A 25,696-nucleotide genomic window follows, 5' to 3' on the forward strand; every position below is an offset into this window, starting at 1 on the left:
AGTCCTGGGGCTGATGCGTGGCTGCCCTTCTGAGGATGGCACCGGGCTGCAGTCTCACGCGGGGACAAAGGTGAATCCGGGAGACTCCTGGACAGTGATCCTGATGTCTGTTCTGCGCTGCGCACTCAGGACTGTGATCAGTGAGTATGCGGCCCCGGCCAGAGGATCACCGTGGGGGGTGCTCCATACAACTCGGGTTTGAGTGTAGAGGGCACAGTTCCCAGCCTGCTTCCCATCCACAGGGCCTGGCATGGGGCTGTGGGTCTGGGACCAGAGGGGGCTGTCCAGCAGTCTCAGGCCACATCACACTTGAGATTTTTAAAAAACTGACTCAGGCTCCAGAAAGCGGGTCAGACCCCAACTGGCCAAGACATGGGAGCCGGCTCTTCAAACTTGCTCGGTTCTCCCCGGGGGGCTCACAGATGCTCTGAGTCTCCAGCGCCCTGTGCCGTGGGGTCTGTTCCTCCCCCGGGGATGCTGGATTGCCCACATGTGCTGCGGGCCTGGGGACCTGGGGCAGACCCTCCCAGGCCCTGGGAAGTGAGGGGGAGTTGTAGAGTCTTACCCGGCTGAAGCAAATGGTTAAGCATGTGGCTGCTCACCCAAGAGCTGATGGCTCAAACACCCTAGGGGAGTCGTGAAAGAAAGGCGTGGTGATCAGCTTCTGAAAGGTTCCAGCAGTGGAAACTCCGTGGAGGGGCAGCTGTCTCCCAACACGCGTGGGGACGGCACCAGCTGCACTCGTGTGACCCGCCCGGGGGTGAGAACAGCTCCTCTTCCAGCTCCTCCTCTCCTGTCCTCACATGGCCTTTCTTTCCAGCTGGGGTCTCCGGTTTGTCCTCGATGATGCTTCCAACACTGGCAGCCAGCAGCTTTCGCAAGCCCTTGAGACCCGTCCGGGCTGAGGGCGGTTATGTCTGCACCGGGCCAGACAGTCCAGGGTGGGGTTGGGGGCTGGCAGGAAGGAATAGGGTTCTCTAGGGGTCAGGATGGGATGGGTCTAGTGTGTGTCCTCTGGACCGGCTGCGGTCTTAGGAGCTGTGGACTGGTCCACGAGAGCACAGGCCTTCAACCTCTGAAAGGGAGTTTTCGGGGTTCTGGGCAGGCAATGATGAGTGGCGATTTCTCAGTTTTAGGGAGATTAGGCTTTGACGCCCAGTCTAGGATGTCAAACCAAGGACCAGAATTTGTTCCTTTCTCATGCAGCCGAGGCTGGCCAAGTCACTTTGCTCAGGGAGTGCCTTTCTGAAGTGTCTTCTGGAGTTGATTGGTAGCCGGAACCCTGGAGGAGGGATGAAGAGAGATGTAGAGAGAAGGTAGTGGAGGCTGCGGGGGACTGAGGTGTAGACTGCCCTTCCATCCAGGTTTGCGATTGTTAACCCGTTAAATTCTCTTTCACTCTGAAGTTGTCCCAACAAAGAGATTCCTCTTCCATCACGGGTGTCAAAGCCGTCTCCTGTGGCAGCGGAAATGGGAAGGTGGTCCTTCTTGCTTTGTTGGGCATAGAGTTGAAGTCAGAGACAGCTCCCCACCCCCCAGTGCACTGTTACACAACCCTTACAACAGTGAGCTCATAGCTTGAGGAGTGACTGTGAGCCAGGCAGCGCGGAGCAAGGACATTGATGACAGCTTGACACAAGATTATGACACAGGACTATGGGCATGAGGAAGGGATGGTACCAGCCTGGGGGAGTTAGGAATGGTTTTCTGTACAAGATGCATCGCTTGACTTCTTCTGGATGAAATTTAGTTTGGACAGTAACACAACACACTATAAAATGAGAGGGTTTTTTTTGGGGGGGGGGGTGTTGATTTCTGTATGTTTAAATTTCAGCCATGAGTACATGCTACTTTTATTTTTTTAGAAAAACAATTTTTTTTTGTTTTGAAATAATTTAAAACTTACAGAAAGTTGCAAACACATCACAGAAAGTTATCATCAACCCCCACGCCCTTCCCTATAAGACAGGGCAGAACACAGCTCGCGGAGTTCGCAAATCTCTAAATGTGGAAGCAGAAGGCCGCACCGCGTCCCCGCTGAGCGGCTGGTGGGTTTGAACACCAGACCTCCTGGTCTTTCACTCGCTTCGCCTCCTATTGGCACCTCACTGAACCATGGACTCACAGTCAAAATCAGGTTACTTTTTAAAGCAATTTCATTGGCACTTAACCCACCATTCACTAGTTGAAGAGTTGTATAAACATTACCACAATCAATTTTAGAACATCTTCTCCCCACCCCCATGGTTCAATCACTTTTAAAGTAAGTTGTGCAGTCACCAGCCATTCTAACGAGGGTTCCCTCCCCTCTCCCATATATACTGTTGGCTCCCCAACCCCCTCACGCTCCGTATCTCTCACCCCGCACCCCTTCCTCTCCTATAAACCCTTGCCTCAGCTACAGTAAAAAACGGAGAAAAATAAAGTGGTAAGGATAAAAGCGTTATAATACAGAGATACAAATACAAATAGAGGATAATAAACAAAAGGCCACCATGAATATTTAAGAGACCAGGAAGTAAATGATTGTCAAGGAACAAGCAAGAGATACCCGCACCTAGAATCGCCTGGGGATCTGCCAGCGGCTTCATCGGGTTAGGTACCCTGCAGATGGGTTTTGGGCTCTTGCTGTCCTCCATAGTCCTTACAAATTGGGTGTTGTTATTTTAGGCTCTGATATTTTTCTCTTTGTCATATTTGAATTTTGTTATTGTCGTCTTTGGATCACACAAGCCGGTGTGCTTCTTCCATGTGAACTGAGTTGACTCCTCGCTTAGATGGCTGCACTCCGTACTATTTTTGTAATTTAAAAGAAAGTTAAAGAACTTTTTAAATGCTACAATTAAAAACTATAAAAAGCCATACTTCCTAGGAAAGAGGAGAGGGAAAAGGCTGAGCTGGGTAGCTGTTTACATCTGCCCTGAGCCACGTTCAAGGGTCTAGGCTTCTCTGGGCCATTCATTCATTCATGTATTCCACAGAGTTTAGCTATTACTATCAGGCACTGTTCTAGGCACAGGTGATCCAATAGGGGACAGTACAAAGTCCCTGCCCTCACGGACCTTTTATTCTAATGGGGGCAGACGATAGACAAGTAAGTCCTGAGATCTCAGGTAGTGATAAAGACAACAGAGGGGACTCGTGTATGACTCGGATCAGAGAAGTCCTCTGGGAGGCACCTGCAGGTCTAGGGTGACCGTTCCTGGCAAGGCAGGCTGCCTAGGCTGTGGGCCCTACTGCCAAGGTGCCCTTTGCTTCTTGGACCCGGGTAGACCCAGTGTTGACTCTCTTCCCCAAGTGAGACACAGGGCGTTGCTTAGTATCCAAGGCTCTTACGATCCGCCTCCCCACCTGCCACTGTGTGGGGAACATTCTGACGTTCAGGCTGCTGCCGCCAAGCAGATGGCTCCTCTGGGCAGCCTGCACACTAGCCAATGCTCTTGGCTGGCGTTTCTGTGGGAGGACGGGGCTATCTGAGAGCCCCAGCATCACTGGAAGCAGGCTAGCCATCAGGGAGGCTCTGGGGTTTTGTGCTGAGTGGTCATTGAATGACATAGGCCTCGAGCCTCCTGGGAGGGTCAGCTTTGACCTTGGAGGACTTTCATGTGGATTCCGCCTCAACTTGGCTGGGTGCCTCCGTGGCTCCGTCACCCAGTTCTGAGTTTCACTGACAATCCACCTGACACTGTGTTCTTTTCCACGCCGCCTCTCCTCTCTCCCCTACTCCCCGGGCTTCCAGAAGCCCAAACTCGGGGATCAGTGGTGCCCTCTGAGGAGCCTGCAGCCAGGCTGGTGGAGTGCTGATCGGGAGTGAAGGCTCTGGAACTCTGGAACCAGACATGCTCGGTTTAAACCCCAGTTCTGCCCTTTGAAAGGTGCCAGAATTTAGGCTGAGGCTTTAGCCTCGCTGAGGATGATCTGAGTTGGCAGATGAATGAAGAGCTGAGAGGAGCACTTACTGGGGCCTGGGAGGTGTGAGGGAAGGCACAATCCAGACCCGTGGAGGTCACGGATGGACGCAGGGGCCTTTTCTGGACCGGACCCCGCCAGCGGCCAGGGCTGCTTTTTCCCTCTGGCCCTGAAGCAAGAGCCTATGTTTCCCTCCCTCTGAACTCAGTCACTGTCGGGGAAGCTGAGGACGGCTTCAGATCTTGCCTCTTCCAAGGTCTCCCGAGGTGAGAACAGTGGTCCTCCTCTGGTGGATGCCCCTCTCCTCCCACCCAGGGCACTGGACTCTGGACCCCCTCCCCACCTCGTGTCGCCTGCGTGCGTCTCCGGGGAGCAGGGACTGTGGTGATGTGGGTGTGGGGTGGCGTGGGGTGGTGGGAGTGGGGGGCAGGGAGTGAAAGATGACAAATGACCTGCGTGAGACAGGCAGGCTTGGCTTCTCGGAAGGAGAGACCCAGTTTTCTGGCCAAGGGCTCTCCTGTTTGGACATTTCCCAGGGGTGCTTTCTTGCGGCACCTTGCCTTCCCACCACTAAATGCATTTTTCACAAACCAAGGTGACTCTTTCTCTCTGGGTTGGCCTCTCCTTTGTCTTGGGGTTCCCTCTTGTCACCCCTCCCACATCTGGCTCTGATGTCCCTCAGCCACCTGTGAGGCCAGCACAGGGGACATTTCTCAGGTGCTCTTATACCCCCCGTCCCATCACCTGTCCCCTTGGAGAGGCAGTTCCCAACTTTGACAAGTTACACAGCTTCTGGCCCTTCACGGGGACTCTGCGTCCCCTGACCCCTCTCAGCAGCAATCGGAAGGGCTCTTGTATTTGAGTGCTGGTTTTTCCCGAAATCCTGCTTGTGAAGCCAGCCACTGAGGGGCCTTCCCTGGACCACACCCCCTGGGATGGCTAGGTTTGCCACCAGGAGAGAGAACCTAGTTCTAGCTCCTGGCTCCTCCTGCCACAGGCTTCCTGGGCCCAGCAAGGAGGTACGGGAAGGGTCTTGAGTGGAGGGGTCCGGTCAGCGGGGGTGGGGTGGGGGGAAGGGAGGGGAAAGGCTTGGGCAGGGACCAGGGTATTGTCAGATGGGTGAGCCTGCTCTAGCTCAAGGTAAGCATGGCTTTTTGTGAATTTGAAATAGGTTTGGGGACTGGGGGAGAAAGACGGGGCTTTTTGCGCCCATGAAAAGTTACAGCCTCGGAAACTCACAGGGGCCGGTTCTACCCTGTGCTACGGGGCCCTATGAGTTAGGATCGAGCCAGTGGCAGTGAGTTTGGGAGGGGGAAAGAGTTCTGAGAGCCCAGCGACCCCATGCTCACCTCTTCTCAGCATCTCTCCCATCACAGTGTCATCGGCCACCCCGTGACCATACTGTCTCCTAGTCTCGCCCGGGGTTCACGCCATCCTCTGCCCTCAGCCGCGGTTTTTTGTCCTCTCTGTTAGGCTGCCTGGGCCGCCCGTCACACACAGTGCTTTTCTTCCTCACCTACCTGAGTTCTTCCTGCTGCTCAGAAACGACCTGGGGGGCCTCAGGCGCCCCCTCTTCTCACAGTTTGATGGTTCCTCTCTCCAATTGGCAGCTACCCCTTTGGTCTCCTCTCTGCGAAGCCACCGGCAGACGGGGGTGGGTCTCCGGGTTGTTACTGGCTGGCCGGAAGGTGGTGGGTTCTTTTGTGTTTTTGAGAAAGATGAGATCAGAGGCCAGGCAAGCAGGGTTTCTAACTCTGTAGGAGGTACCCCAGGCAGTTAGACCCCTGAAGGAGAACTAGAAGAATCAAAACCAAATTCCTGGGGGCCGCCCAAAGCGAACCAAACACGAGGAGGAGACCGTATTCAGGGACCGTGGCCGCTGCTGCAGGCCAGCACCGCTGACAGGCCGACCGACCCTCTGGGGATGAGGGCGCAGAATTCAGAGGGCCTGAGTCAGGGCCCTGGCAGGCTGGCCTCCAGCCCACTGTTAGAGCACTTCAAGCAGCAGGGGCTAGCCAGGAAGCCGCACCCCACCTCGGGAGCCCTCACCGGCTTCTCAATTATGTGCATGGATTCACTTCCTTAGCCTCGCAACAATAGCCCTGGGAGGCAGCTGCTCTTAGGAGTTGCCCAGCTTACCTAGAAGGAAACTGAGGGACAAAAGAGTCCGGTAATGCGCCCTGGATTCCACGGGTGAAAAGGGCCAGCCAGCACTCAAACCCAGGCGGGTGGTAGGTGCGGCCCCTGCGCTGCACCGCCTCACCTTGCTGAAAGGTAGGCACCACGACTGGGTGTGGAGGATGGGACGGCTCAGAAGGGCATCGTCCTCGGCTTTTATTTCCTGTGGGACTTCAGGTTTCCTTAGGTTCACTTTCCGGGCTGATGTGTTGAGCCTCTTCTTCTTTTTAAATTGTTTTATTAGGGGCTCATACAGCTCTTATTACAATCCAAACATACATCAATTGTGTAAATCACATTTTTACATTCATTGCCTTGATCATTCTCAAAGCATTTGCTCTCCACTTAAGACCCTGGTGTCAGCTCCTCATTTTTTCCCCTCCCTCATGAACCCTTGATAATTTATCAATTATTTTGTCATGTCTTACATTGTCTGATGTCTCCCTTCACCCATTTTCTGTTGCCCATCCCCCAGGGAGGAGGTTATATGTAAATCCTTATAATCGGTTCCTCCTCTCTCCCCCACCTTCCCTCCACCCTCCTGGTATCGCCACTCTCACCACTGGTCCTGAAGGCTTACCCGCCCTGGATTCCCTGTGTTTCTAGTTCCTGTCTGTACCAGTGCACATCCTCTGGTCTAGCCAGATTTATAAGGTAGAATTGGGATCATGATAGTGGGTGGGGAGGAAGCATTTAGGAACTAGAGGAAAGTAGTATGTTTCATTGTAGCTACACTGCACCCTGACTGGCCCGTCTCCTCTCCGAAACCCTTCCGTAAGAGGATCTCCAATTGCCTACAGATGGGTTTTGGGTCTCCACTCTGCACTCCCCCTCATTCACAATGATATGATTTTTTTTTCTGATGATGTCTGATATCTGATCCCTTTGACACCTCATGATCGCACAGGCTAGTGTGCTTCTTCCATTTGGGCTTTGTTGCTTCCGAGCTAGATGACCGCTTGTTTACCTTCAAGCCTTTAAGACCCCAGACACTATATCTTTTGATAGCCGGGCACCATTAGCTTTCTTCGCCACATTTGCTTATATACCCATTTGTCTTCAGCAATTGTATCAAGGAGGTGAGCACACAATAATATGATTTTTTGCTCTTTGATGCCTGATAACTGATCCCTTTAGCACCTTGTGATCATGCAGGCTGGTGTGCTTCTTCCATGTGGGCTTTGTTGCCTCCCAGCTAGATGGCCACTTGTTTACCTTCAAGCCTTTAAGACCTCAGATGCTATATCTTTTGATAGCCGGACACCATCAGCTTTCTTCACCGCATTTGCTTATGTACCTGCTTTGTCTTCAGCGATTGTGTTGGGAAGGTGAGCATCATGGAATGCCAGTTTAATAGAACAAAGTATTCTTGCATTGAGGGAGTACTTGAGTGGAGGCCCAATGTTCATCTGCTACCTTAATACTAAATCTATACATATATGCACATAGATCTATTTCTACATCCTCATATATAAATATATTTACATATGTACATGCCTTTATTTAGACCTCTATAAATGTCTTTTACCTCCTAGCTCTTTCCTCTATTTCCTTTTACTTTCCTCTTGTCCCACTATCATGCTCAGCCTTCAAATGGTTTCAGTAATTCCTCTTTGTTACATTACCCTTGGTCACTCCCTACCAGGCCTCCTACACCTTCCTCACCACTGATTTGGATCACTTGTTGTTCCCTTGTCCCTGGGTTTGTTAACACCACTACCTTTCCCTATACCTCTCCCTCTCCCATGTCCCCCCAGAACTGTCAGTCCTGTTGTTTTCTCCTCCAGATTGTTATCCAGCCTATCTTATTTAGACAGACCTGCAGAGATAATAACACACAAAAACAAGACAGAGCAAAGCCAAGCAACAAAATAAAACTAAACAAAACAACAACAAAGACAAGCCAATGACAAAAAACAAACAAACACAACAGCAAGAAAGGAAAGTTTGTAGTTAGTTCAAGGACTGTTTGTTGGCCTGTAGGAGTGTTTTCCAGTCGAGTCTGTTGGGGCACCAAGCTCTGGCCCCAAAGTCTAATTTTGGTATTTCCTGGGGACTTCGTTGTTCTGCTCCCCTTGCTGTACTGTTCCATACCCTTAGTGTTTTGCCTTGGTGTGGTGGGATCAGATCAGGTGAAATTCCCTTACTGTGTCTCCAGTGTTGTTCCCTGTAAGGCTATGGGTCAGTGAGGGATATCATATCTCATAGTGGGGCGGCCATGTGGTGTTCTCTGTGGATTGACTGCTGAGTGGGAATATTGTCCTCAAGCCTTGGGGGGCCAGGCTGTGCTCCACTCTCTTCCTTCCATTCATTTGCTCCCCTGTGCTCTCCCCTGTGCTCTCTCACACCTGTCCCTCTCCTGAACTGCAGATTCAGTGCCATCCTCTGAAATAAATTCTTCTGGGGTCGAGAGCCTCTTCTATATACAGAGGACACAGCTGATTAATATGGATTTTTTCCCCACAAATGTTTTCAAGATAAAAATGTATTTCGCTATAAGTTATGGATACTTGATTGGGGATATAAGTTATGGATACCTGTTAGGGACAGTGTGGCATGTACAGAAAATAATAAAGGATAAGGAAGGAAATGCAAAGCTCTATGGGGCAACCATCCAGTGATACTGTTGCTGTTTTCTTTTTGGAGGGCTATATTTTCATATACATATGCTTTTGCCAATTCATATGCAACATAAGCTTCCATGGCTGCTTTTATCTCTTGCCGTTGTACTGAATGAGCACTCATCGAGTGGCCACTCGTGTTGGCCTGCAGATGCAGTCTGGCAAAGCGGAGTGCCAACCATCCTCCCCGCGGAGGGAGTGCGGGGCAGAACTCACAAGGCGGGCAGCTCTGGGGTTGCTGCTTGGGCAAGCCTTCACAGAGGTGGTGGCATGAGCTGGACCCGGAAGGAGGATTGTGCGTTCGTAGGAGAGCAGTCACAGGTGGGAAGGGCACCTGAGGGAGCAAAAATAGCAATGTAACATTTGGAGATGGGACCCGAGGCAGAGGTGGTTTGGGAAGGGCTTTGCCAATCACTTCAAGAGCAGCATTTTTTTTTTCCTTTCACCCTATGTCTGTCTATATAAGACATGCAGGACAAACAATCCCAAGGAGAAAACAATGGGACTGGTGGTTGAGGAGGGGGCAGGGAGCCAACAAACTCAGGGACAAGGGAACAACAAAAGATCTAAAATTGATGATGAGGAGGGCGTAGAATGCCTGGTGGGGTTTGATCAAGTGCAATGTATCCGAGAGGAATTACTGAGAGCAGAATGGTGGGTGAGCATGATAGTGGGACAGGAGAAAGGGGAAAGGAAATAGAGGAAAGAAATAGGAGGCAAAAACTATTTATAGAGGTATCACTATAGGCATGTGTATGTAAGTATATTAATTTATAATAAAAGGGAGAAAGGCCAATGTACATATATTTATATGTTAAGTATTAAGATAGCAGACAGACTTGGAGCCTCAACTCAAGGCCTCCCTAAACACAACACTCTATTCTAATAACCTGGCATTCTTTTATGCTCACCTTCCTGACACAATGGCTGAAGACAATATGGGTGCATAAGCAAATGTGGTGAAGAAAACAGATGGTGCTGGCTATAAAAAGATATAGCATCTGGGGCAGCCATCTAGAAGGGAAGCAAGTATGCCCACATGGAAGAAGCACACCAGCCTGTGTATCAGGTATTAGGTATCAAAAGACCCAAAATAAACAAGTATATCGATGTGAAAGAGGTGGGTTGGATTGGAGACCAAAGCCCATCTGTAGACAATTGTACATCCCCCTACAGAAGGGTTATAAGGAAGGGATGATTCAACCAGGGTTTAGTATAGCACCAATGAAACACACATCATTCCTCTGGTACCTGAATGCTTCCCCACCCCCCTTCCCACTACCATGACCCAGTTCAACATTACAAACCTGGCTAGACCAAAGTACACACATAAGTACAGATTTTAGTACAGATAAGAGCTCTGGGCACCTGGAATTCAGGATATATAAACCCCTCAGGAACAGTAGTCAGAGTAGTGATATCATGAGGGTAGGGGGATGGTTGGGGGTGTGGGTTGGAGAAGGGGGAGGAAGGGGGAACCCATCACAAGGTTGAATATTTAGGGGGACAAATAACAGAAAGGTGGGTGAAGGGAGACAACAGACAGTGTAAGAAATGAAAGAACAATAATAATATATAATTAATCAAGGTTTCATGAGGGTGAGAGGATAGGGGAGGGAGGGGGAAAAAGAGGAGCTGATACCAAGGGCTCAAGTAGAAAGAAAATGCCTTGGAAAATGCACATACGGCAATACATGTGCAACTGTGCTTCATACAATTGAAGGATGGATTGTTATTAGATTTGTAAGAGCCCCCAAATAAAATGATTAATTAAAAAAATTTTAAGACATTGATACTACCAAAAACACAGCTCCAGGAATTAACGAAATACTAATTGAAATAGTGCAACAAGTCAATGAAGCCCTGGAAGCACTGACTTATCTATGCTAAGACATTTAGAAACAGCTCCTTGGCGAGCCAGGTAGAGATCTGGAAGTAACCCATATTGGTGGCCCAACAAATGTGGAAATTTTCACACTATCATATGCAAATAAATTTTTGCATAAGATAATTCAACAACACTTGCAACAGTACATCCATAGAGACCTGCCAGAAATTCTAGCTGGATTCAGAAGAAGTGTGGCATGAGAGAGATCATTTCTGATTGTCAGGTAGATCTTGGCTGAGAGCAGAGTCTACCAGCAATATGTTTGCTTGTGTTTTATTGACTGTCCAAAGATGTCTGGCTGTATGGATCCTAACAAACTATGGATAGCATTGAGCACACTCATTGTGCTCACAAGGAACCTGTGCACAGACCAAGGGCAGCCCTACGAACAGATCGAGGGACTACTGTACAGATTAAAAGGAAAGATGGGCACCAGGGTTGTATCCCTTGTCATACTCATTCAATCTGTATGTTGAGCAAATAATTCAAGCAGTTGGACTATATGAAGAAGACTGCAGTATCAAGATTGGAGGAAGGCCTACTAACAACTTGTAATGGGCAGATAATACCACCTTGCTCACTAACATTGAGGAGGACTTGAAGCACCTACTAATGAAAATCAAGGGTTTCAGCCTTGAATGAATTACAGCTCAATATAAAGAAAACCAGAACTCTAACAACTGGACCAATAGACAACATCATATTAAATGGAGAAAAGATCAAGGTTGTCAGGATTTCATTTTGCTTGGATCCAGAGTCATGCTCCTGGACACAGCAGTGAAGAAATCAAACCTGTCTGGGTGCCTATTTAACTCTAACGCCAACTCAAGAACAGTGAGTTCTGATAATATGGGCCTGCTAGATACTCACCTTCATGAAATGATCATTGAAGATAAGGGTGCTTCAGCAAAGTGCGGTGAAGAAAGTTGTAGTTGTTATATAATCTCATGTCAACTTGAGCATATTAAGAGTGAAGGGGTGCAGTTTAACCTGTCAATCAGGTGGTAGCTTGATTGGAGGGCGACCGAGACAAATGGCTCTCTGGAGACTTCCCTCCTTGTCTGCTTTCACCTTCCTGTTGTCAAGCCATGTGATGCCACACTGAGACCTATGAGAGCCCTGGAAATGCTTCCACCACCACTAGAGCCACAAAACGGTTCACCCACTGCCCTGTGATGTTCCTACATCATTGCATGGGCTGCGTGAGTCTGAAGGATTTATGGACTAGTATTGAACTTATGGATTAATTTTGGTCTTATGGACTTGATCTGGACTGGACTGGGATGTCTTCTTGATATATGGTTACTCTTTGATATAAAGCTCTTTCTTATACATATATGAGTGTCACTGGATTTGTTTCTCTAGTCAACCCTACAAAATATGAAAGTAGATGGTATCTGGCTATCAATTAGAATAGTGTCTGGTGTTTTAAAGGCTTGTTTACAAACAAGCAGTCATCTAAGCAAGGAATCAACTAAGTCCACACGGAAGAAGCACACCAGCTTGTGTGATCCAAAGATGACAATTACAAAATTCTAATATGGTGAAGGGAAAATATACCAGAGCTAAAATTATGAAACCCGATTTGTAGAAGGAGGGCGGTGGGAGCCCCCAACCCATCTCAAAGTATCTAGTCAGACGAAACCACTGGCACAGGCACGAGTCTCAAACAGCCTCACAGTCAGGCAGAGACCATGGTAATTTTGATGGCGCTGGCTGAAGGTTACAATGGCCAGTTGACCCTCGGTAGACCCGGACTCTGGATGCAAGTGTCTCTGACTTGTTCCCCTGGCTTTTTACAATGTCGATGGGGGGTCTTCCTTTCTTACTCCTTATTTGCAGTTTGGTCTTTTAATAGTATTTTATCCTTACCACCTTATTGCGATCTTGCTTTTTATTGTTTGCGTTGTGTTTGTGAAGCACAGGACTGTCACGGGTCTGTAGGCGGTGCAGGGGTGGGGGTTGGGTCATAGGGAGGAAAGGGGGATTTCAGGAAGGAATAATGAAGATGGGAGGGGGTAGGGAGCACTAGAACTGATTGTGATTACACAACTCATTTTAAAGGCCATTTAACCATGGGGGAGGGGGGTATTCTAAAATCCATGTGTTAATGATTCTCCTTGATAAGATTGAAGGATTGAATTGTATGATATGTAAATTATGTGCCAATAAAACTGTATTAAAAAAGAGAAATCAAGCCAAGTATTTATTGCCTCGGAGAAGTCTGTGGAAGACTTTTTTAAAAGTGTTGAAGAGCAAGGATCACTTTGAAGACTAAGTTGAATACCTGAGCCATGGTATTTTCAGTCGTCTTACATGCATGTAAAAGTTGGACAATGAATATGGAAGACCAAGAAGAATGGACACATTTGAATTATGGTGTGGGTGAAGAATATTGAATATTCCGTGGACTGCTAGGAGACTGAAAAATCTGTCTTGGAAGGCGTACAGCCAGAATGTTCTTTAGAAGGGTGGATGGCGAGATTTCGTTGCAGTGCTGCGGACAGATTCTCAGGAGAGCCCAGTCCTTGCAAAAGGACCCCATGTATCGTAAAGGAGAAGGTCATGGGAAAGCAGGACGAGCGTCAGAGAGATGGGTGGCAGTGGCTGCAACAGTCAGCGCAAGAATAGCGTATGGCTCAACACGGGGCCATGTCTCCTGTTGCACTAGGGTCTCCGTTAGCTGGAATCGACTAACCACCACCCCCTCCTCAGCCTTTGTACTTTACTCTGTGGGTGTTGACGACCCCTAAAGGCTTCTAAGCAGAGAGAAGCATCCTGTTTGCACTTTTGAAAGTATGCTCTTTCTACACACCCTTCATGAGTGCATTGGAAGAGAGAGTCACCTAGGTGAGAGAGGAGGCGTGAGGCAGCCCAGTGGTAATGGGAAGACAAAATTTTAAAAAGAGTGGATAGATTTCAAAGTATTTAAGAGGTAGAAAGGACAGGGGTTATTGGCCAACTTTGTGGTTTTTCCATGTGACCTGCTTTAGCTCATGTGATATTAATAGGCGTGACTTAACTAGACTCTTAAAAAGTACTTGTGTGGTTGGGTTTGCTTGTTCTGCTTTCTGTACTCTTGCCATGAGAGCAACATGCTGGGGCTAGTCCACTGAGTCCAGGAGGAGAAGGAGATGTGAGTGCAACAGAGCTGCCCAGCTAGTCATAAACAGAGCCCCCAGATGACTGGTCTTCTCATGATGCAGGCCAGCCAAGATCTGGCACACTCCAGGCAACCTGAAACACATGCAGTGTAATAATGATACATGACAGTTGATTTAAGTTCCTGAGTTTGAGGATGATCTATTCTTGAGCAAATCGCTAATTGATTAAGAAATATCATGATGTTCATACTCTTTACTGTATCCCGGGCACCATACTAGGCACTGGAGAACACGAGAGTAATTTACATTGGATCTGGATAGGGTATAGGAAGCTAGAATGACTCCTAGACTTCTGGCTTCTAACGCCTAGGCTTCTGGCTTCTATTTGGCGGTACCATTAATCAGGATGGGGACATAAGAGGAAAACAGATACTGAGTTTGATTTGGGAAAAGTGTTGAAGGTACCTGTATATTCTTGAAGGAATGAGTTACTGGGCTTGGGGGTGTAGGGCCATAGTCTCAGGGGGACACTAAGGTCAGTTGGCATAACAGCCCATGACAATAATGTTCTGTATCCCACTTTGGTTAGTCGTGAATGTGGCCTTAAAATCTCATGAATCTTGATCCAAGGTCCAACTATTGGGCTCTCCCTGTCCAGAAGAAAGAAAAGGGAATAAATTGGAGACACATGGAAAGAATTAGTCCAATGGCCCAATAGACCACATGAACATAGGTTTCTACGCACCTGAGACAAGAACTAGATGGGACTCAGCTACCACTACCAACAGCATTGAAAGGGATCTCATTAGAGGGTGATGGATAAAGTGGGGGAAAATGTGGAGAAAAATCATACAAGAAAATTAGGCTTGTTGGTTGGTTGGATAGAAACCGGTGATCTTCCTGAAACGATACCCTTTGTCACCCTTCAGGTCTGGAAATGGACTCACCTCCAAGGCTCAATTTTCAGCCAAACACTGATAGTCCACAAGGGGGCCCACCCTCAAGGACATAGGCATACCACAGTGTGAAGAAAGGGCAGCATTCTCCAAGGACAGAGTTCAGAAGGCTTAGGAAAGGTAGAAGAATGGAAAGAGACAACGCAGGGAGGAAGTGGGGGCAGATGAAACAAAACATAAAGGGAATAAAACTGATCTTCTTTGTAAACCTTTGCCCCATTCACAATCACAAGTTTTTGTTTTGTTTTTTTAAAAAGTACTTGTGTGTGTAAGGTGTATGTGAGTGGAGGTATACCAGAAGGAGGCTGTGTGGGTTTAGACTGCAAGGATCTGGCTGGAGATGGAAAGTTCATAACATAACGTAACAAAATCTGCACCGGAGAGAAAAGACTGTGGGATTTCAAAGGAGGGGAGAGGACTTGTGACTGGGGGGTTGAGGTGGTTCCCTAGACACTGATGTGTGCTTAGGGAGGGGAGAGGAAGGGAACACCAAACAAAATTGATCAGCAAGACATGCAGAGGTCATGAGACCCAAGAGGAGTCCAGCTGAAAAGGTAAACTGAGGTGAGCTCAGGAAGAGTCTTCAATGGCCAGTCAGGAGCATTGTCCTTTCTTATTCGGAAATTTAGTCCCTTGAATGTGTGTAAGCTGGGGAGTGGCATCAGCCACCCACGCCTTCAAGAAGGGCAACACTGTGCAGGAGAATGAGCACTGAAGTAGAAATGAAATCCAAGGAGGAGACTTCTAGTCTCAGCTCTGCCACTCACTGGCTCTGGGATTGGGGACAAATGCCTTCACCTTTCTGAGCCCCACCTTCCTCACCTAAAAACTTGGAGGGACATTTTAACACCATCTGCCACTTAGGAGCCTTACTTTTGGAGCTTGAGACTCATTTGGAGGTTCTAGCGGGGAGCGCACCTACTCGTATAACCTCGACCCAAGGATGGTCCTCCTTCTATTGAGGAAGGTCATCTTCTTCAACCGAGAGCACAGCTTCGGGAGGGATGCTCATGGAGTGGTGAGGGAGGAAGGGGACACCCACCTAGCCAGGCAGATCAGCCGAATCAACCCTGGCTATCAATGGGGTAGCAGATGTCCCAGCCAGATCACCCTCACATCCAGGAGCCTTACTTTAGTGTGAGCCATTGACACAATGTAAATGGAAGAGCTTGGTGAACCCCAGAGCAAGGCGCATGGTTGGGTGTCATTGGGGCCAGACCTGCTGCCGGTGAAAGAGGAGATCAGGATGTACAGACAGGCAGGCGGATGGCAGATATCAGCTGTTAACATCTGTCCCTTCTCACTCTTTGGAGAGGGCACTGAGAGATGTTGAGCCTGGTGGCAGCTCGCAGAGCGAGGACTCCTCTTCTCCTGGCCCGCCTTCCCAGTTCTTGAAGTAGTCCTGAACGCTCCCACCCCACCCGCGGCATAAGCAACATGTGGCATTCAGAGAACACCTGCTTCGTAGAGGCCGGTGCCAAAGCTGCGACACAGAGGACTGTACGACAGACCCTGCCCTCAAAGGACTTCACAGGCTGGCATGGCCAGGAGGGCATGTACCTCAAAATTAGTCATTAGGGTATATTTGGTAACGGGCCAAATGACTAGTCCAGACAGCCGTTGGAGGAGGGCGAGGAGTAACAGCAGAGGCCATGGGCTGGTTCAGTCTTCAGGGAAGCAGGATAGGCGCTGAGCCTTAAAGATAAGCTCCAAGTCGCACTCGTCGTCATCGGGTTGGTTCCAAGTCGTAGCAACCTGGTATAGAATTCCCGAGGCTGTCTGTTGTCGGAGCCAACTGACGAGTCAAACAGTCCTGAAAGGTGGAGTGAGGGTTAAGGGAAAAAGAGAGACAGAAAGCATTGGAAGGGCAACAGTGAAGACTGAAGCCTCGAGTTTATTCTACATACTCCTTTTATCCATGCAGAAACAACCCGGGGTTAATTATCTCATTGTTAAGCAAGCCCATTTGATACGCATAGAAACTCAATCTTCTGCCAAGCCAGACATCCTTGAGAAAATTAAACCACCTGCTTTTCCAAGACCTTGCATACTTTCTTGTTTTTGACAGTCTGTTCAAAACGCTGTCACAGAAGAAATCAGCAACACTGACACATAGGTCATAAGAATGCTCAGCCATTTCAAGGCTGAGTCTTAATGGCCTCAACATCTCCCCCTTTTTTATTTACTGAAGACATCTTTACTCAAAACATCGGCAGATGACTGTGCCTGTCTTAGGTTATCGAGTTCTGAAATCGCCCTTACCCATTATCAGTCACAGTCCTCTAGGTGACTATGACCTGTCTTAGGTTGGGAGACTCAGACTCGATTTTACCCATCTCTGACTAACCAGTCTTTGCCTTACATCCCTGTTTGGGGAGGGGGCAAAGTGCACAGGTGCACTTCATGAAGCTTTGTTCTTAAGGCCAGTAATCTAACCATAACCGTGCGCAGTATCATAGGGAGTATGCATGAGATCAACAATGCACACACTCCCGCTGTGACCATGGACATACGCATGTGTGGTGGGCCTCCGAGACTTCCCAACGAAGGGAAAGCATCTTGATAATGCTGGAGCCCACCCTCAGCCACCTTGGTTGATCAAAATCAAGAGACATAGCATCTTTTATGGCTAATATTTCATGATGGCATTGTAATAAATCTAAACACTCATTAGCATTGTGCCAAATACCTTGAAGATGACTCTTCACTTTAATCCAGCTCTGCTGCCTGCTGCTGTACTATTTAGGTGTAACCAGATCCATGTAAATACAGCATGGCACTGTAGACTAGACCTGGCCTTAAGTCCCCTGCACCTCGTCTCCTAAATACATGACCATGTCATAAAGAGCAGTTAGTTTTTGTTCTAACTTCCTGTCTATATCTTCTTGAGTACCCAACACATTAGTCACATTTTTGTATAATTCATTTACAAAGTGGGCAGTTTGTATGTTTTGTGAGAGTACAATTACTGCAGTAGTAGCAGCAGCAACTAAACTTAATATAGCTAAAATACTTGCTACAAGCAAACCTACAAAGCACTTAGGTCTGGTTAATGCTTTGTCAATCTCTTCTAATACCTGTAACCCTCTTTCTGAATACCAAGGCCCAGTAATATTCACTGGAAGCATAACAAAAGAAGGTTGATACAAAATGGTGATGACAATACCTTCAGGGGTCCAGGTAATACAATTAGACAAATTACAATTATTACAAGATATGTTAAACTTAGAATCATCATGGTCTATAGTAATATTCCCTGCCAAAAGTACATAAGGCGATGGTGCACAGGCGGTAATGTTTCCCTGCGGTCTGGAGGAAGGGCCCATAAGCTTCACGTCCCCCAAAGCAGCCCCGATTTTCCACCATTGAGTTTGTGGAAAACCCGAGTCTGGCCACCGAAGTCCTCCAGACAGCCGCCTTTCCCATTCAGCAGTATTTGTTTGAGTATTGTCCTGGTTGCCGGACCAATCGATGATATATCTCTTTTGTGATGTTATACCGGATGGGCTTGTCCATGAGACACGATCGCCACAATATGGTTTTATTATTCTTTCTAGCCTCTAGTCCACAAGGAGAAAAAGACTGCAGATTGGGTGAGATTACATTTCCTTCACCTTGTACAGGAAGGGTAATGCGCACTGTTTGTACGCTGCTTCTTGTCTGATTCACCTGTATGCATCCCTCATGGCAGATATTTTGACTCTTATGTGCACATAGGGGACCTCCCACTCCATGTCCTGAATAGATGTAATTCGAGATGGTTTGTGGCTGCATATGTCTTGTGGCTGGCTGTCCTAAAAGACATGAGTCATTAACCCACACTGATTTCCGGACCCTCCCAGACAGCAGGGTGTAGGGGTGGTGGATCAGGAACGTAAGCCCAGTGTTGCTCACTGTATGCGGCTGGTATCGCCCCCAGGATCATTCCAAGACATATCACCATCCGCATGATCTGCAAACCGCACCAACCATTCTGGCAGCCACCGCGCTCCATCAGATCCTGTGGAAAAACACAAACATGCCCTGGTCCCCATATTAATACCAGTTAGGGCCATGCCATGAGGCCAAACAAGCCAATGATAGCTCTTCTTAGGTTCTTTGACGTTGGTGGAAGGAACAGTAAAGGCAAATCTGTTACAATCATTTGGCTCCAGCGCGATAGTGTAAAAACAATCTTTAAGGCTAAAATGGTCTTATATGTATTGTCTGGAATAGCAGAGGGGGAAGGGAGCCCAGACTGCAGGGCTCCCATAAGCTCCATAGTATCATTAATCCTCCTTTACGGTTTTTCCTTGCAAAGCTGCTATAGCAAGCCCGTAAGTAAAGAGAGGTCCAGTGTCCGAGCATAGTCTGATATAATCGGACAGGTTGCCCATTTTTCTAAAAGGTCTCAGCGCTGCCTGGCAGGTGTATTTGCATTTTCAAAAGCCAATTGTTTCCATTCTGCCGGGGCAAGCACTGCGACAGAAAGTGTATCTAATAAAGATTGAGTGAAAGGAGCGGTTGGACCATATTGGGCACAGGCAACCTTAAGTTCTTTTAGCTGTTTCAAAGGATTTGGAGTATGATCTCTAACCAGAGTACCCTAAGCATCCTGTCGCTCAATCACAGGGAACAGCATACTGAACCCCCTGTTCTGTTGCTAATGATGCATAAGCTTCCTCCCATTCTACCACCTTTGCTTCATCCAGGCAGGACTCCTGAGTCTTTTGCACTGGGTCATGACTCTCAGGTTCAAGGACTTTGGTGGCAAAAATTCATAAGTTCTCATCATGATAATGTGCCGACTCAAACTCTATCTGCTCCGCATCGCCAGGGTCAAGGGGTTCCTCGTCCTCACCCTCATTTTCAAAGTCCTCAAGTTTACTTTTCAGCGTCTTCAGCAGCGGAGGGGGAGGTGGCGTAGGTGCAGAAGGAACCTTACTTTCACTTTTGTCCCAGCATGCAAATGGGTTGCTTTCAGGCCAGAGTCATTCATGCCTAGGGTCTAGGCTATCCCTAACTAAATTCCACAGACTAAATGTGTCTATGGGAACCTTACTTGGTCCATTAGCGGTGTAGTGATCTTTTAACCGTTGCCCTACTTTTTGCCAAGTTTCAATATTTACAGTCCTGTCCTCAGGAAACCAAGAACATACCTTAACCACAACATCTAAAAACTTCTCTAATCTTTGGTAGCTTATTTTTGCTCCTCTAGCTTTTAACATATTTTTGAAGCATATTTACAAAAATCTCTTTGCTCTTGCCTTGCCCCATTTTTCTCCCAATAGCTACTCACTGCACACGAATCTCTTCGTGTACAGCTTTGTAATCCACGGTGTCCTTCACTTTGTCCCCCATTTCCAGGTCACTGTTTCAGGCGCCATTCTTGTTGAAGCCAGTTGAACAGTCCTGAAAGGGAGAGTGAGGATTAAGGACAAAAAGAGACAGAAAGTATTGGGAGTAAAACAGTGAATACTGAAGCTCCGAATTTATTGTACATACTCCTTATATCCATGCAGAAACAACCCGGGGTTAATTACCTCATTGTTAAGCAAGCACATGTGATACACATAACAACTCTATCTTCTGCCAAGCCAGACATCCTTGAGAAAATTAAGCAACCTGTTTTTGCAGACCTTGCATACTTCCTTGTTTTTGACAGTCTGTTTAAAACATTAAGTCACAGAAGAAATCAGCAACACTGACACCTAGGTCATGAGAATGCTCAGCTGTTTCAAGGCTGAGTCTTAATGGCCTTCAACAGTCTGCACTGGAGCAAATGGCTTCGTCTTTCTGCCATGGAGTGATTGGCTGGTGGGTTTGAACCATAGACCTGGCTCCTGCCTAGGGTTTTCAAAGCTGTTGCCTTTCAGAAGTAGGCCGCCAGGCCTGCCTTCCGAGGTGCATCTGGGTGGGTGTGAACGGGCATCCTGTGGCTTAGTAGTCCAGCACTAACCCATTTGTGCCACCCCAGGAACGCGAGTGATTCATTTGCATGGCAGGGCAGCCAGCTCTTCCAGTGGGCTATGGAGCTCCTGACAACCGTCATCGAGGGCGGGACCGCAGCCTAGAGGCGTTTGAGTAGAGTTGTGCAGAGTTAACCAGAGAAGCCGTGTTTGTTTCCCTCCTCTTCTGTCTCATGATCACCCGGCCAAGGGACGGGACATGCCTATCACGATGAACCTGAAATTCACTAAAGGCTCTAGTTGGTATTCCGGAGAGGATGGGCGACGGGAGAGAGCAGCGGTCTGCTCCTCCATTGTGGTCCTGGGTGAGGAGGTGGGCGGGCCGAAGTGAGGACCCTGCCCCGCCCTCACCTGTCTCTTTTGTGTCCCAGGAGCTGGTCCCACCTGGCGCCATGGCTGCGGCGGAGCCCCTGACGGCGCTGTCCCGCTGGTACCTGTACGCCATCCACGGCTACTTCTGTGAGGTGATGTTCACGGCGGCCTGGGAGTTTGTGGTGAACTTCAACTGGAAGTTCCCGGGGGTCACCAGCGTGTGGGCCCTCTTCATCTACGGCACCTCCATCCTCATCGTGGAACGCATGTACCTGCGCCTGCGGGGCCGCTGCCCCCTGCTGGTGCGCTGCCTCATCTACACGTTCTGGACCTACCTGTGGGAATTCACCACCGGCTTCATCCTGCGCCAGTTCAACGCCTGCCCCTGGGACTACTCCCAGTTCGACTTTGACTTCATGGGCCTCATCACCCTGGAGTACGCCGTGCCCTGGTTCTGCGGGGCCCTGATCATGGAGCAGGTCATCATCCGCAACACCCTCCGCCTGCGCTTCGACAAGGACGCCGAGCCCGGCGAGCCCAGCGAGCCCAGCGGCCCCCTCGCCCTGGCCAACGGCCATGTCAAGACAGACTGATGGCGGGGGTGGGCCTGGCCCCCTCATGACAGCACAAGCCCCACCCAGCCCAGCCTCCTCATGTGGGGCACACACCCACACCGGCTCCCTGCCCTCCTCTGGAGGGACTGCTGTCTGTGGTTGGGGGACCTGGACAAGTGTCTTTAGGGTGGGGAGGGGCGGGATGTGGAGGCCACAGAGGGACACTAGGAAGGGACCACAGATTGCAGCCCAGCCCAGAAGGGGGGGGGGACTGCGGCTGCACAACAACCCAACTCCATGGATGGCTGAGGAAGCATCAGCCTGCCCAGGCAGAAGGCCTTTGAGAATGGGTGGGGTCCAAGGGGGGAGGCAGGGCGCCAAGAGGCTTTGGGCTGCTGCTGTGATTCCCCTCACCCCCTCCCTCTCACCTGGGCCTCGTGGCCTCAGGCTGGTTCCTTTAGGCAATATTCAGGTGCTTGCTTGCAACCAATAACCTCCCCGGGGACCTGCTGGACTGTGGCAACTGAGGAGAGGCAGTGCAGTCATGGGGGCTGCAGGGCTGGTTTGCAAGGTCTACGAGGGCCTCCCTGGGTGCCACTCCAACCCCCTCCCCCCAAGGCCCCACGCTGCTCCCTTGGCCTTCTGGGGGTCCCCTGGTGCTGGATTCCCACCAACCTTGGGCTTTGGGAGGTTTCCATCCCCGTGTGTTCGGTGGCGTTTCCCCTCTTTTCTGTTCTTGTCAAGGCCTTTGCCACGAAGCAGCCCTTAGATCCTGATCAGCCACCCCACTTGCCCTGGCCCCTGCCAACACAGCAGCTGCCAGAGACTACTAGAGACAGACACTCCCTGGCCCCCTGCAGTCACTGACCTTCCTTGTCCCGACAGCCTCCAACCCCTGCCTCCCACCCTGTCTGATGGACTGTGGCAGCATCCCCGGTGTTCGCCTCCACGCCCCCACCCACAGTCGCCCCACTGAAAACAAGTCACCCCGTAAGATGGGCCCCTGCAGAGCAGCATGAGTAGAGAGGGGGTCCGGCCTAGTTCTGCCCGAACCTCAGCCTTGTAGCAAAGCCTTCTCAGGGCTGCCCCCTCTCCCAGCCCACCCATTCAGCGAGCTCACGCCGGAAACAGTATTAACCCTGCTCCGCTCACAGGCCTCGTCATCTTGGTGGCTTCCCCTGCCTCCCTCCGGCGACAGGTCCATTGCTGGCAGTGGATGGGTGACAGCCTTCCTCCAGCCTACTTCCAGTTCTGCCCTGCACTTCCCGAGGGCAGGGGCTGGGCCGAATGCAGGCCAGCCAATGGTATGGAGGGAGGAGGGTCTCCTCCGGAGCACAGAGAGACTCAGGTAGGCATTAGTGACCCCCTTTTTGTAGGTCATTAAACAGCGATGACACCACCCGGAGGGCATCTCTTCCTTGCTTTGCTGCTCCTAGGCTGAGCAGAGGGTGCAGGCCAAGTGGGGGGCTAGACAGCAGTGGCTTTCTTGGTCCCCAACGAAGGTCCTTGGCAGGCTTGTTTTCTCTGCAGTGGGTCCCCTCCAGGGCAGGGTGAAGGGTGTCCCAGCCCCTGCTTAGGCTCCTCAAATCCAGGGGTTAACTATCTTCTGCTTTGGGAGTTACAGGGAGCCAGGCTGCCAAAGTTGAGGTAACCGGCCCTCTCAGTGGAGAGGACTTCACGGGGGGAGTCTTGCCTGGCTTCTCTGTAAGCTCTGGTCATTGTCTCCTTGGTTTCTTCCTTTTGTCCCATGTTGTCACGATTTCCTGGACACTAATGCCCATCCAACACCCCCACCCACCCACCCGCATCAAATGCACCCCAAGTCTATACCACTCATCTTGGTTAGCTAGCTGATCTCTCTCGAATGCCTTGCTGATTTGAGGTCCCCACCACAGAGGCCCCAGGCTCTGGATGGTGCCCTGTGGACATCCCCCAGCACCCTATTCTCTCTGGGCTCTAGAAACTCCCAGAGGCAGGCAGCCCTGGAACATGCAGGGCCTGTGCCGGCACCTGCGACTGCCACTGTCCCTTGGGGCCACAGAGCCCCCAGCACAAGGAGGGCCCCGCACTCTGTGAAGGACACCTGGAGAACCCCCCAAGTAGCCTTGACTTCCATTCTGGGGTATCCACTGGGCCACGGGACTCAAAGTTTGGAAGTGTCCATTCCTGTCATAGCCGGGGTGGCAGGGAGGAGGGCGGGTAGGGGAGTCTTGTCCACTGTGTCATATTCCTGGGCCTCTGTCCCCACATGTGTCCGCATCCCTGAGTCAGAGCTGCTCCGCCTGATCCAACTGCTGCTGGCGTCTGCATCCCGTCCCCTGTGCCCTGTCCCCTGTCCCCTCCAATGCCAGTGAGTCACAATGGCCTATGCTTATTCACAGCAATAATCCCTGGGGAGGCCCCCTTTGTCCTGGACCCGCGCTTTGCATGGGCCTGGGGGCGGGGGGCGGGCAGCTGCTAGTGGGTCAGCCCGTGAAGACCTACATTCACGGAGCGTGGGTTGTGCAGACACACCACCAGTGGATGCAGACAGACAGAAAGAGGCCGGAGTCCTCCCAGGACTAATGGCTCAGGCAGGCGTGTGCCTTCCACCCCAAGGTGGCCCCAGCCCTGGTGCAGCTGCAGAACCCCAACTCTGCAAAGGGCCTTTGAAGTGGGTTGGATGGTTTTCTAACTGTGGACAGCTTCTCAGAAGGACCCACGGTTGGTCTGTGTGCTGGCCTGCTCTGTGTCCTCCCCACCCCGTGCACATGCAATATACTGGTGTGTAGGTTCTGGGACTGGCTCACATGTGATGGAGCCTTTCTCTGGGGGCTACCGGAGGTCCCTTCACCTTGGCCCGAACCAAGATGGCTGTAGTGTGTGTAGGGTGGTGGGGAACGATGCTCTCCAGGCATGCCTCCCCACTATTTTTGCTCTGAGCCCTTGCAGAAACCAGAGTCCTTACCAGGTACCTGACCCAGGCCTTCCCAGCCTTGGGCTGCGATGCACATCAGAGTACCCAACATGCCCACTGAATGGCAGTGCCCACCCCTGAAGTAAGCTCCTAGCAACATCCTGGCCACAGCCAGCTGTCTTAGGGCTGTGAGGGCCGGAGGGAGGAGGCTGGGGGTTGAGCCCCTACCTCCATGATGCTCAAAGTCACACTTGGAAGAAGTAGCTCTGCAGACTTTCCCCACAGTCTGCCCCCCTGGGGACCACTGTAGGAAGCGGCCCCTCCTACTGTAGGAATCTCTACTTTCCCAGTTTCCAGGTCTCCTGCCTTCCCTCCTTGGGAGCTCCTGCCCTTCCTTGTACCTCCAGGAAGAGGATGGGACCTGTGAAAGTTGCTCAGGACCCCAACTGTCCTGCCCCCCAGCCGGGCTCCAGAGCCCCCACGGCTCGCTGAAGGAGCAGGGAGCATGGGTTTGAGGCACTGGAAAGGGTCTACGCCTTTCCCACTACTATGGCGGTATTGCTTTCTCTGACGGACAGCCTTCTCCCACCTGAAAAATGAGCTAACATAAAGCCCAACTGTCAATGACACTTCAGTATAAATAAGACTATAGGGCTCCCCCTGATGGCGGGTTTTTATAAAAGGAAAGCCGTAAGAGAGAGTCTGCCTATGGAGCTTCAGAGCAGAGGCCAGAGTAGGTGCCAGAGAGAAAACAGAGGACCTTACATCCCTTTTAACGGGCCCTTCCCACGCTCAACGGCTTCTTTCTCTCTCGACGCGGTTCTTCCTCACCCCTGTGACACTCGCCCCTCCACGGGGACCGTCTGACCAGACTGCATGGGAAGAAATGTCCCCGGAGAGTTGGTGCCAAGGACCACCGCTGCATCTTCAAGAATCTGCCCAGCTATTTCTAAAAATGACTGCTAGTGCTTCATTAATGACAGTGAATAAATGATCCAAACCTTGCCTCGTCTTCATGGAGTGCCTCTTTCAGAAGGGTGTATTGCCCACACCGCCCTCTGGCCTAACCCCAGGACAGGTGGGTTGCCTCTGTTTGGTGGGCAGGAAAGCAGGTTCCGGGAAAAGCGGCAGCTGACTCACTGCCGGTTACTGCAGGTGAAAGGGACTGAGCCTTAAGAACGTTAATGGCGCTGCTCTTCTACCGAGGATCCTTGGTGGCACTGCCTGGTGAGTGTTGGCTTGCTGACCACTAGGTTATCTAGGGAGCCCTCCTAGTGGTGGGAGGGACGGGTCATTTGGGCCTCTGTTAATCCTGGGTTTAGCACTACCA

The 25,696-nt window shown here is 50.2% G+C and overlaps 1 protein-coding gene across 1 annotated transcript; it reads left to right on the forward strand.

Moving 5' to 3' along the window:
- TMEM229B (transmembrane protein 229B) lies at positions 1 to 25,371 on the forward strand. The gene is made up of 2 exons (XM_075531103.1): positions 1 to 140; positions 20,976 to 25,371. The coding sequence occupies exon 2, from the start codon at positions 20,997 to 20,999 to the stop codon at positions 21,507 to 21,509; it is 513 nt and encodes a 170-aa protein (XP_075387218.1). The 5' UTR covers positions 1 to 140; positions 20,976 to 20,996; the 3' UTR covers positions 21,510 to 25,371.
- The last annotated feature ends 325 nt before the right edge of the window (positions 25,372 to 25,696 follow it).

This window comes from Tenrec ecaudatus, chromosome 14 (genome assembly GCF_050624435.1).
Source record: "Tenrec ecaudatus isolate mTenEca1 chromosome 14, mTenEca1.hap1, whole genome shotgun sequence".
In the NCBI taxonomy this organism is placed as follows: Eukaryota; Metazoa; Chordata; class Mammalia; order Afrosoricida; family Tenrecidae; genus Tenrec; species Tenrec ecaudatus.